This window comes from Prinia subflava, chromosome 5 (genome assembly GCF_021018805.1).
Source record: "Prinia subflava isolate CZ2003 ecotype Zambia chromosome 5, Cam_Psub_1.2, whole genome shotgun sequence".
Taxonomy (NCBI): Eukaryota; Metazoa; Chordata; class Aves; order Passeriformes; family Cisticolidae; genus Prinia; species Prinia subflava.
In genome coordinates, this window is record NC_086251.1 from 26,976,345 (window position 1) to 26,989,707 (window position 13,363).

At 39.8% G+C, this 13,363-nt stretch overlaps 1 protein-coding gene across 1 annotated transcript in view; it reads right to left on the reverse strand.

Moving 5' to 3' along the window:
* The window catches only part of LOC134551235 (cytosolic phospholipase A2 epsilon-like), a 34,602-nt gene that overhangs the window by 13,267 nt on the left and 7,972 nt on the right, over positions 1-13,363 (reverse strand). Inside the window, exons 3-11 of the mRNA XM_063398591.1 lie at positions 11,241-11,372; positions 7,895-8,031; positions 4,464-4,595; positions 3,333-3,373; positions 2,863-2,905; positions 2,040-2,103; positions 1,202-1,365; positions 838-930; positions 287-324 (exon numbers count right to left, since the gene is read on the reverse strand). Coding sequence (XP_063254661.1) covers positions 287-324; positions 838-930; positions 1,202-1,365; positions 2,040-2,103; positions 2,863-2,905; positions 3,333-3,373; positions 4,464-4,595; positions 7,895-8,031; positions 11,241-11,372 — 844 coding nt within the window. The remainder of the gene's footprint in view (positions 1-286; positions 325-837; positions 931-1,201; positions 1,366-2,039; positions 2,104-2,862; positions 2,906-3,332; positions 3,374-4,463; positions 4,596-7,894; positions 8,032-11,240; positions 11,373-13,363) is intronic.

Here is a 13,363-nt window from a genome sequence, read left to right on the forward strand (position 1 = left end):
AAGTAAGGAAAGGAAAGTAAACATATCTTTTTCTAAACACATAGCTCTACAGATGCTGGAACCAGAAAACATTATTCTCCCCATTAAACTGATTTCTGTATAGCAGCATAACAGGAAAATTCAACTAGCACAGTTAACCACCTTCTGAACAAGGGTAATGAACATAGGTGAATAGGTAAATATAATCATTGACTAAATACTTTCTCCCTTACTTACAGAAATAGGTAAGAAGGCAAAACCCCATATTTTTTTCACAACCACAAAACCCAAAGACAGAATTTCTTACCAGTCATTTGACTTGACATGTAAATTGATTGTCTCATCCTAGGGGGGAAAAAAACCCACAATATAAACACTGGAGGTCATTTTACATTCCTTACCATCAGCTCTGAAAGCCTTCTCTTTTTCTAAAAGCCACATTGAGCCACAAAGCCATAATAATCAGAAAATCCATCTAAATCTTAAAGTTTCTCCGAGTCCACATTATTTTCCTTATATTGTTTTATACTAAAGGTAAAGAGAGCAGTATACAGCAAAAACCACCACCAGCTCTGCCAGTGTGCTGCATCCTGCCTCATCATTTGCCTTTGCTCTGATCCACATTAGTCCGTGAGGTGGTCACAGAAATCCCTTTGTCATGTGTTTGGCTGTGATTTTTTTTCTTCTGTGTTGTTCATATGAAAATGTAGATGTCCATAATGTTAGGAATTTTTAGGAAGTTGAGGGCACTGACAGTTACATATCTAAACCCCTACTTCACAGTGATCTAATTAACTCATGCCCATTGATCTTTGATCTGTAGTTTAACATTTATTCTGAGAAGTTGGTATCAATTACCTTTGCTACTGCCACTTTCTCACTGAATGGAAGTGAATCCAGAGGAATAGTGAGGGATGCATGGCTGGTTTTTTTGTCTTCATCTAAAGTACACTGGAAAATAAATTATAATGTAGACAAATATTTCATATTTCACACCATAGATATACACTGTCTCCAACCTAATTTTTTCAAATGGGTCCCTGTCCAGAAGTTTTCAAGTTGGCATCTAATATTTGTATGTCTTATGGGTTACAATGCTGTTTCAGAGCTCAAGTTCATGAAAGATAGCTCGTTATTAAAAATCCAAACTCTTTCAATTTGCCTCAGTCAAGTGTAGAAAACCATGAGTTCACTGTGCTTACTCAAGCTCGTGATCACATACCGAGCAGAAGTGAGGCTTCTTCTCTGCTAGAGCCATGCACAACTCTGACAGGCTGTACTTGATGTAATGAAAGTTCAGGGGCTTCAGAGGTTGCCAGAAAGAGCCCAGTGACAGGGTCTGGCTCTTCTCATATGATCCCTTCACTGAAAATGAGAAGTCTTTTTCTAAAAAAAAAATAAAAAAAAAATCCAAACATGAAAAATAAACAGAGAAGTTAATGACAATAATCCCAGAAATGGAATGTTAAATGGTCTTTCAGAAGTTTATATATAAACCATTCAGCAATGCTTAAAAGTTTCCAAACCCTATTTATCCATCAAGTGAACATTAAAAGAATTAGGAGAAGAAAAGCAAACAAGCAAAAAGCTTATAAAGCTGCAGTAGATGTTTTAAAAACTCAGACATACAGACAAATTGGACAAAATGTAAATTGAGATAGAAACATGTTTTCTTATATTTTACAGCACTTATAAGATTCATTCCCTTAATTTCAAAGTCCAGTTTTTATAGCTGGTTAACACAAACATATTATAACTGCTGGATCTGTGGGCCTGCATATACACTCCTAACCATCCAGTTCCTGTGCTCTAACTGTAAGAACAAAGTAGGAAAATTACCAGATAAGAAAATAACAAAACAAAACAAACAACTACAAAAAAACCACAGAGATAAAAATACAAACAAACAAAACCAAAACAAATGAAAATTTAAAAAAATTTAAAAACCCAAACAAACAAACAAAAAACCAAACAAACAAAAAACCCCCAAAGAAACCAACCAATCAAGAAAAGTCAGTTAACCATAAAATAAGGGTTCTGTTTCTAGATTGAAGTCTAACCTGAAGGTTCTTTCTTTGTCCATCTGTTGTCCACTAGGACTTCCAAGCAGGAAATTTCACGAGACTGTAGCAGGGATGAACAATGAGAGATTAAAGTATATAAAACATGCCATATCTGAGTCACTTCACTGCTACCTGTCTTTGGTCACCTGAGTCCCTGGGGTCTGGAAAACAGTCCAGCCTGTGTTTGTTAGGCTGATAAGAGAAAGGCCTTGGCACTCTGAAAATGTGACAGGTTTCAGCTGAAAGAAAAATAGTTGTGGTGGTTTTGGACAAGACTGGGAAGAGAAGGGAAATAACAAGGGGGCAATGAGAGTGTGTTGAGACCTTCTGAGGGTAAACTGATGGGTTGGCCAAGTCACAGGGATGTCCTTGCTCCTTGCTGCCCTGCTTTGGTGAAGCTGCACAGTGAAGTGCTGCCTCCTTTAAGTTATGAGTTAAGAGGAGCTGAGAAAGCAACTTCCATAGCATCCTGTGGAGATGGGGAAAACAGGATGGCCATGAGGGAGTTACAAAAGAAGTTCCCCAAAGGAATGACAAAGTGGCACTAGGTCAGCAAAAGGCCACTTCAAGGCTCTGTCAATAGGCTTGATATCAACCTGTGGTGGTGAACAGGTCCCTGGGTACCCCAAACAATTGTGCATCCTCCTTTCCTAACACATCCTCCCACAGGGAGCAGCACAACAGGATGGCTACCTGTGTCTGATCCCCATTTCCCTCGCCTTCAGCCTTTCCTGCAGTGAGGTGTTGGGGCACCTGCCAGATTCACCATTCCCATTGCTATCATGAAACCAAAGACAGAAGAGCAGTAGTTTAAAATTACCACTAATACACCATTGGTCACAAGCTTCTCAGGAGGGACTGGACTGAAAGAGAAAAAAAAATGCAATCAGAAGTATCATCACCTAAAAACATCTGTAAATGAACACCAAGGAATAATATTTTCCTTGAAGTCTGTCTTGTTCAGCATAAACATGTCACCAGTTTTTAGTTTTAGGAGATATCTGAAATATGTTTGGATTTTTTTTTTAATGGTAAACAATAGTTGTAATAGGTATGTTGACCCCAGTTGTTATTATTCTCCCTCTTCCAGCAGGTAATAGGATAAATTAATAACCGGGATGATTCTTGGTAGATAAGGAAGACAGAGTTTTAGCCAATATGCAAGTAACTTCATTGACACCACCCATTCCTGTCATGCTGGGCATTTTAAACTATATTACACTAAATGCCAGCATGTGTTTGACTGCTTGCAAGGGGGCATGTCTATGGTTCCATGTGGATGTTACTCACATGCTCTCCGATGTAAACTCAACCTCTAGCATCTCCTGTGTCTGTAAAAAATTAATTTATTATAAGCATCTGAATGCATTTCCTTTCTTATTTAGCTATGGTTATCAATTATTATTATGGCTCCTGAAAGAGTCCTTCAATCAAGTCAAATTTCCTTCCTGCTCCAAGGTGTAGTGTGAGGAGTGAAACGTTTGAGTTAGAGTGATTTTGAAAGTATTCTCCCTCCTTTGTTAACCATCAGTCCTCAGGCCAAACTGCCCTGTTCTGTTTGGTGGTGAGGCAGAGTAGAAAGGCAAGCAGTCCTGCAGCAGTAACTGTTGGCTTAAAACTGTCTAAAGGCTTGGGTTTTACTGTGTAATGTTATCTGAAGAGGGATACTGCTGGATAGAAGAGAGCATTCTCAATTCTTCTAATCAAAAGGACTCCTATAACACAGACAATTCGTTGACCAGTGCCCAGACAAGTTTAAGGCAGACTGTCTGCCAAAATCACTGTGGACCTGAAAACCCATATGTACCCTATAAGAAAAGTCAGTGAAATAGAAAATCCATAGAAGTATCTCAGCTGAATACCCTTATCCCTTGTTGAAGTCATCATGTAAGTTTTCAGGCACACTAAAACAATGAAATAGTTTGATCAACTGGCCATCACTGGTTTTTGCTCCTCAGTATGATCCTTGGATTATTTTTGGGTATATTCAAAAGAATTACAGGGCAAGGAATCAGTTTTTAAGTGAATACTGCAACATTTTTCTCAGAGTATGCCCAAAATCACGAGTACTTGTGCCAGGAAAAGAAATTCTAACAAAGAAACGTTGTGCAACAGTGATGAAATTTTGTATTTCCCACAAAACCTATTTGAGCAACAGAGTCAAAAAAGAGGGGAAAAAGGCAACTCCGGTGTCAGGAGAAAACACCTGCTAAGAGGTTTGATGAGCTAGCAAAAGCCTTCAGGTTCATGTCCTTGTCTACTTTGCTGAATAAGGTTTGTAAGGTTCTTCACAGGATATATGAAGTGTATACCAGGAGGAAACAAACTCTCCTACCTATGATTGTTTTAAAAGGACTTATTTAGGAGGTAATATCAAAAAATATATCTCCTTCCTGTGACCAAGGCAGTTTTATCACTCACCTTTGGATTTAGGTTAAATGTCAAGTGAACAGTTTCTCCAAGCTGGACTTTAGCAACATCAAAGAGAACAGTGAAGAGGAGGTCATCTTTAGTGACTGCATTTTCATCATAGACTTTCATCTCAAGAATATTCTGTGAACAGAGGTACAGAATTAGGATTCCATATTGAGACCTTACAGAGACACAAGATGGTGTGCTCAGCATGGTAAGGAAAACAGAGAAAGAATGGGGAGAAGTGAGAGAGTGTGTACGACCTCTGCATCCACAGAGAGATGAAGAAAGATATTCTGAACCTAACACAGAGTCAGATTTGTTGCTGAGTAAACTGTTTTGTAATTTGATGCATTTTATCCTGCCAAGAAATTTAAATGACAAAAGCTAGTAGAATCACTGAAAACATATTCAACCTCCAATTTGGTCTGAGGTCATCACTTCTTCCTGAGCTGTAGGAAACCAGCTAGTGGTCAGGATTTTGTTGCCATTGGTAGAATAAAAATCCTTGGATATAAGCAGCAAATAAAATGCATTAAGGATGTACCATATAATTACTTCATGGTTGCATAATTTTATCCTGTAAATTATAAAACAGATCACATGCAGATAATTACCATGGAATCTACAGAAATATCAGAAGTTGTTGATACATTGTTGTTAAATTGCACAAATGCCACTGTATAAATCTCCTCCTCTGTCTCCTGTCTGTTTGGATGGACAGGTGAGGGTAAAAACCCCTCCTGTGCCTGAATAGTAGCTGGCATGGGCTGGCTCAGAGATGCTTCCCGGAGTGCGGAGCAAGTGAACCCTAACTGCTGTTTTCTCAGTGGGGCAATAATTGAGGCCTCCCTCAATTGCAGCAGCTCATTTTCATGTAAATTACAGGGATCACTTATCTCAGATTCTTACTTATGAATCAGATTAAACTGAAACTTGCTTAGAGGCTTGATGTTTATTAAAGACACACAGGTAGGTTCATGGTCTCACACACAAACACATGGATAAAGTGAGCATGTGAACTTTGTTGTCTTAGAAGTTCATAACGTATCTCAGAAAGATCCATATGTAAATGTGATAAGTGTTTGACTAGACACTGAAAGGAAGCCACTCCAGATTCCAAACACTCAATTTTGACATCTATCATTCTGCAAGAAACCAGCAATGGGGAGATGGTAAATAACCTTGAGTTTGCAATTTACTGTCAGAAGACAGAAATGCTGCTGACCTTTAAGGCCACCTATTTAAAAGTACCACACTGTGGTCAGCCCTGTCCATGACACTTGCTAATTGAAACATACTGTCAAGAGGCAGAGACAAGCAGCCACAGCACCCTGGTTTACAGGCCAGCCATAAATAGCCTGCAAAGGATTATAGAAGGTGATGGAGGTCATATGCTTAAAAGCAGTAGTCTGGAGTTAGTAGAAGGCAGGCCTGCACTGAAGAGCAGATCTGTTTTCCTAGCTGTGATACTGCAATAGAATATCCTTATCTGGCTTAAATGACTGACTTATTTTCTGAGTGACCAAGTGATTTGCAGTCCCAGATACTCCCAGCTAGCCAGGAGAGGCATGCACAGGGTGCTGCCTGGCCAGGGGAGATCTCTGGCTGCACCCCTGGCTGATGCTGTGTGGGAAGCAGCCAAGGTTGTCCAGGCAGCTCACTGTTTCTGTCTCTCCTGACAGAGGATGTGAGGGCAACATCACTGGGAGCCAGGTAATGAGCAGACAGCCCTTGGCAGGGCTGTGTGCCACCAGCTCTAGGAAGGGTCACCCTCCTGGGGCTGTGGGAATTGTGCCCACTGCACAAGCCTGGGAAGCCTTTTTTAACCAACTGTTTCTCAGACATTCATCAAAACAGATGCCTGCCAGTAAACACTGCCATTCCTGGTGAGAAACAACACAAACATGCCCAAACAAGTATTTTCTTCCACAGTGATGGTGTATTACATGGTTTTACTGAGCTCTGGCTACCACAATTTGGGAAGATTAATAGCTCAGCAAAACACAAGATAGGAAAGGAGAAAGTAACCAGACCAGCAAACTCTGATTCTGCTCAGAGGGTAATGAGCACAGGAACTGCCGTATGTACAGAGAAACCTGCAAGAGCCTTAACTGCTGAGCTTTGGTTGTCCCAAATCCCCAGGACACATTTTTGCAGCTTACAATCAAGCCACAACAACCACCACCGTGCTTCTGTTGCCACATGCTGAAAATTACCCCAGCTAATGCTGCATGTCTTGTCTCCCACTGAGAGTTTTACTGAAAGTAAACATAAGGTCTTCCCAAACACTACTCCTGAAGAACTAGTTCAGGCAGCTTCTGTGGCCAAGATATTTTTTAGCGCTTCTGTATGGTATTGCAGTTTTGAAAAACCTTTCAGGAAGAGCAGGTGCTCGTGTGCAGGAATTGCAAATCAGTGGGTGTTTTTTCCCATGCTGCAATATTTGTCACTTGCCTTTCACCTCTCTGATAAACCTGCAGGGCTTCATGAAATTGTGCCTTGTGAAGCATTTTGAAAGAAGTTGGAGGTTTTTTAGGTTTGCAGGGAAAGCACTGGCTGTAGGCCACAGATGGGCAGACATGGGAAAGATGAAATCTATACCAAACAGGACCAGTACCACCTAACTGTGCAAGAAAACCTGAGAACACGTATCATGGAGAACTTCTGAGTGAAAGACAAGAGGGATGGTTCACTGGAGACCCTGTGGTGTAGGAACACACTGAGCTATTCCAAATGCTCTTCTGGAGTATTTTATCAATTCTTGAGAGAGCCAGGGGATTGGCCTGCTGATTTGCCAGTGTAGAAAGTCCTGATCTGGCACCAGCACTAAGAAAAGAACAGTGCAAGCTGTAAAGCAGAGACTGTCTGCTCCTGGTGTGAAGTAAGCTTGGTTTACTTAGCTTACCACTGATCTTTGTGGACTCCTAGACCCTGATGTTGATGCTGTTTTTGGAGGGAGAAGATAATGAGACTTGCAAATCTTCTTAAGCTCTAACATTTATCATCATGATAAAATTTCATCAAGTTCCCTTTTGCAAACTTAAACTGTTGCTTCGTGACTTTTTATTTATGGTCATTACAAAGGAATAGTAAAAGAGTACAGCCCTTTGATGCTTTCACTACTTAGCTCATACATATCTTTTACACTGTTCAATTTACTCTGAAATTTTCACATTTATTCATGAAAAACAGTGATTAAAAAAGGAAAAGAAAAAGTGAAAAGTGATAGAACACTATAGGAATTGCTACGAAATATCTTGGTTATTTTTTACATAACAGAAAATTAATTTTGCTGATACATTCTACTCCAAATCTCCTTGCCCCTATCCTTGTAGTCCTTCACACACATTTATTTCTATTTTTATTTTGCCCTACACATGGATCAAACAATGACATCTCTGCTCCAAAAGAAAAAACAAAAGCACTCTACATCTTACCTTTACTTGGCTCTGGATCCTGAAGCAAAATGTTTCATTCCACACTGGATCTTTGCAGTTCTTAATGGTTTTGGTCCTGACAGTCTCCAGGGAAGCAGTGGGCAAGGACAGACTTATGTAGCAATCAGTTTGGCTTACTGCATTTGAAGAGACATGTTGTAACCAACCGATTACTACAAATATCTTAAAATTCAGCCTTATAGCATTGAATATATACAGCAAATTGCAAAAAGGAGGTGTTTCAATAACTTTTCCAAAAGTTCTTTGTTCCAAACCATTCACTACTATTTGTCATCTCCTGCAACTGGGACCTCAGGTCATGAAGGGAGATTCATTCAGTAAAGACAATAGGTAAGAATAGAGTACACAGAGCTAGTTTGACTTAACAAACTCATTACTGGTACATCCCCTGTTGGTTGCAAATCAAGAGATTTAAAAATGCCTATGTATTTTAAGAGAAACTTTTTTAAGAGTAAAATACTTTTTTAACCACCTTCCCCGTCTGGTCTGCTGTCCCCACATATCTGTAATCCAGTCCATGTAATGAGCTGACTGTCTCACCCAACATGCGATCACATCCCTTCACCATGAAAAACGTTAGGCAAAAATAGCAGTGCACTTTTATTTTACTGTGATTTAAACTCTGAGCCCTGATAGAGAAGAAAATTCTAATTTCTGAGAAAGGTGATAATGTCACAGAAGGTTGCACAGTGAGCAATTATGTATGGTAATGAGCAATGTATGGCATTAAATCTCAATATACAACAGTTGTTTTGGGTTTGTTTTGTCTCCAGACCTGTCTGGGTTGGCACAGCTATCACAGAATCACAGAATAGCCTGTGCTGGAAGGAGTTTTAGAGATCATCTAGTTCCAACCCCCCTCTGTGGTCAGGGGTACCTCCCACTAGACCAGGTTGCTCTGTGTGCTGAGCACTGCCACATGTTGTGGATGACTTGTCTCCTGTGGATTGCCAGAGTTTTCAGATGAGAGGCAAGTTGGGTACTTGTGTATCTGTGCAACTAACTTTCCCTTTGTGTATCAGTCTGATACATGTGGAGTACTTGGTGGGGGTTAGAAGTCTCTCTGATATGCTAAGGAGATAATTGATTTTTGGCGGGGAACAATGCAGGGCATTTGTTCCTCAGAGGATAAGAGCTGATGCCTTTTGAACCTATAGTGAAGAATGGTGGGGCTCAGTTTCTCTACACTGTCATCCACCCTTTCCAGCCCTCCCGTTTTGAGCAAATCTGCTGTCCTCTCTAGGGAATTGGCATTTCTTTTGTCTGCTGGGCAACTACAGCTGTCTCCAATGACTCCAGCTCTAAGAACTTGTGTATTCACATTATATCGCAGATTTAGGTATGAACAGGCAGTGTGGTATTGTAGAACATATACTGACAGGCAGCATGACCAATTGGGTAACCTTCTGGAAAAGGTCTCATTACATGTTAGTTCCAGTCCCAGCTCTGTCACAGACTGCTAAGTCACTCTGGGCAATTCATTTCATTTAAATTTATCTTGCTTCTGCATCTGCATTTCCCTGCCAATAACACAGTGATAACTATCCTTTCCACTTTTGTAATCTGCTTGGATGCGACCCAGGAAGAGAGTTTGATCAGAAGTTATATAATTCTTTCTCTACCAGTCTCTTGGTTCTCCTTCCACATTTTCTTTAAACTTGTGGGGCAAACTATGCTGCAATGAATAGGTATTGCTTAAAGCAATTTGTGCAACCAAGGATATGATTTATCTTTCGAGTCTTGTGATACTGTCTGAACATGAGACATCTTCCAATTTTCTAGCATGCACTTGATTGTTTCCCCCTTACTGCCCATATTAGGTAAGAAATTACTTCAACATTGTAATAATGTTTACAAATATCCTAATATTACATACAAGAACTAGAGACATCTGCATTTGCAAATTTAAAATGCAGAATATAAGCAATATACCTGATGATAACAATTTACTGGTAATGAAACTATTTCTTTAGCTGCCTCCCATATATTATTTTTGAAAACTCTTTCATTGATTTTTAACATTTGAAAAAGATCATACTAACTTTGCATAGTTACTTCCTCAGATGGTGCCAGAGGAGCAGGCTGTTTCTTCAACAACTGTATCTGCAAGTTATGCTCTAATGTGTGTTTTAGAGAATTTGTTCATTTATGGTCTGGGATATCTCTTTGTTTTACATATGAGCTGTGACTTGTGGTTTAGAAGAAAGGCATTCGTTATTTTCAGAGTATCAAAGAAGTGCTGAACTTGTGACTTAGAGCTGTGGTAGGTTCAGTTCTTCATCCTTGCTGAACACAACAGACCTATACCAACCTGAGAGGTTAGTCTTGTCTTTAGCAAGGCAGCTTACCCTTAGTGAGGGCAAAACCAGAATCCCACAATTTGCTGATCCACATTTAACACTAACTAGGTTAGCAACCAGAGAGGTCTCAGTCTCAACATAGCCTAAGACAAGAATCTAGATGAGATAAAGATATTTGACTCTGAAAACAAGCAATTAAAGGCAGGACACTGCACAAAGAATAACAAATTATACCCCAGAACTAGAATGTTGCAGGATGCATCTGACAATTTACATATACAACACAAAATTAATTACATTTTGGACCAGATCCCAAATACACAATATTAAATATAAGTGCAGGTGATGAGATTTAGCACTGAGATCCTTTTGCATACACTTTTAGCCTTGGAGAAGAACATGTGGATGCTCACTCAGTGTCTTCCATGTTGCATTCTCTTCCACTCTTTTCCTCCCTCCACCAAAAAGTGATTTACCAGCTATTTGGGTATTTCTGTACCCAGATTGAAGAGGATTTACTTAGGCAGCCTGGCATATGAGAAAGAGATGAAAGACTTGAGTTTGCTAAACAACAGGAAAAAGATTGTCAAATAATCTGTTCTGTAATGTCCAAATGATTGATACAAAGAGGGTGATGATTTGTGTCTCTTTGTATACAGAGACAAAAATTAGAAGACTGCTCCAGCTCTTAGAGGGTTAGCTCTAGCAAGACAGATTTTAAAAAAATTTTAGGTAACTCATTTCAGATGGTACTAGTACCCAGACATGCATGAAACAGTGACAGACAAGCTAAATTTAATCCTGCTTCAAGAGATGAGGACCAGCCCAGGTGAACCTATGTGTCATATGGAAATGCTGCCACATAATGTCCGTGTTTATGCTGGAAGGCAGAAAACAAGATAATCATATCAGGTCAATTATAGTCCATGGAAAACAACTAAGCCATTTCTCTGCAAGGGTTGAATCTCAGGGTAAGAATTGATAGGACAGCTTTATATGGTACACCAGCCCAAGAGATCCACTGCCAGATAGCTGGGTGCTGTCTCCAAAACAACTCCAAACCTCCTTCTTTGACGCATATGAAATAAGACTGTCAGTTCCTTGGAAGAGTTGCCACATTTTCATTCTAAACAGGTACAATGTCTGAGGAACAAGGCCTAAATCCATACATAGAGTCTCCAGGTATCATCACAAGACAAAATTTCATCAGAATGAAACAACACAAAAAGCAACACAATTTAATGCAGAGAAGCCTATGCACAACTCAACTACAAATCAGGCATTTCCATAGGCATACCCTTTTTAGACTTTTTAAAAGCATTGCTGCTATTTCACTCTTCCCACCCTCAGATGATCAGCCAAGTAAGACCCAAAATGCTATATATTTTTGGAAAAGAGGTATTATCAAGCAGTCAGATTTTCTTAGTTCCATCTCAGACCATCTTGGGGTGATAATGTGGTGCAATCGCAGCTCTATCACTAGCTAAGATTTTTAAGAAGGTTCTTTCATTTCCTTTTAAAAATAAACTAGCCAAAACTAAGTCCTGGTCAGACATGAACACTGTTGATGCACACACAGAGAGTAGTTAGAGCATCTAAAGAAACCATTATCGGAAGAAAACATCATAGAAACAGATTTGGAAACAGTCTGCAAGCAGTACACACAAATGCCTTGGAGTTCAAAGAAAACAGGAGTGGGAACAAGATCAATACCAGAAAGAGCTGAGCCACCAAACCAACACTCACAAATTTTCTTTTTTCGGGAAGTGCTCGCAAGAATGTTGTTCGCCCAGTAAAGGAATAGAAACAAAATTGTTTTAAAAGTTTAGCTAAAACTTTTTGCTTCCTTAAGCATTATTATTTTGACTCAAAAATGCCTCTGACAAGGCATTCTTGGTCAAGATTGGTCCTAAACAAGTAAAAAAAGACAAGTACCTTTGTCAGGAAAATATTCAGAACTATTGTCAATTTAACAGCAGAATATGATGCAAACAATAGCACCAAAATTTGGGAGTGAATCTTACTTTTAAGATTTTTTACTTTACTTCACTGGCTACTGATGCAGCACTACCTTATTGTCTCCTGCTGAGGGTAGAGTCATAGAAAGTGCCCAAGAGAAGAGTCATTGTCCCATGGGGACATTCTCATGTAGCCTCTCAGCAGTGCAAACTACCACAGCCATGTCAAAGCTAGCCTCTCTACTTTGCATTGGCCTCCTACATAATAACAAATCACATCTGAGTCCTCATCTACAAGGTAATGAGGCAAAAAGGTTGCCCAGAACTCCAGAGACCATCACTGATAAGGGACATCAAGCTCTGAGAATCTTGCCTGTGGGCAAGGCTTTCCCTGGCACTTCTCCAGGTGTTCAAAACCTCCACAGTGACCAAGACATACCACAGGCCTCATTGCATTGTGCTTTTGTTATACCAATCACCTCAGCAGTGTTCATCTACATCCACTGGTAAGGACGCTAAGAGAGACAGATGCATAAAACAAAACATGTCCCTGCTTAGAGGGCAGAGAAAGAATGAATCACTAGTGACAGATATCAGTCACACTGTGTAATGCCTAACTGGATGGACTGCAGGTACTGCTGGTTTTGATGAAACCAGAACAACCAGGACAGGTAGTGAGGTGCATAAAATCTACTGGGATTCAATGAACAGAAGTGTATTTAAATATATGTTTTATGGCAATATATCAATCATGAGAAGTCGTACCTTTGCCCTGTGTCCTGGTTCCAGCCAGAACAGGGTTAATTTTTGCAGTAGCCAAGAAGAGGCATGGCCAAGACCCAGAGGTTATTGCTGGGAGAGGGGGGAAGGGAGTCTCTTCATTAATATTGTTGCTGTTACTGCGTCTTTTCTTGTCTCATTGCTGTTTCCAGTAAATTGTTCTTATCTCAACCCATAATCTTTACTTTTTTTTTTTATTCCAGTCCTCCTCTCCAGCCTGCCCAGCGGGAGAAGCAAGTGGCACTTCTTTGGGAGAGTCTTAGTGGGAGCACTAAATTGGGAAGTACCATTCCTAAACCACGACAGCCCATCAAACAAATACCTCAAAAAATCTTGAAGCAATTCCTGTAATGAGTAAATATTTTTTGTAAATCTTCCTTTCTTTATGAATTATCAATAATTATAATAAT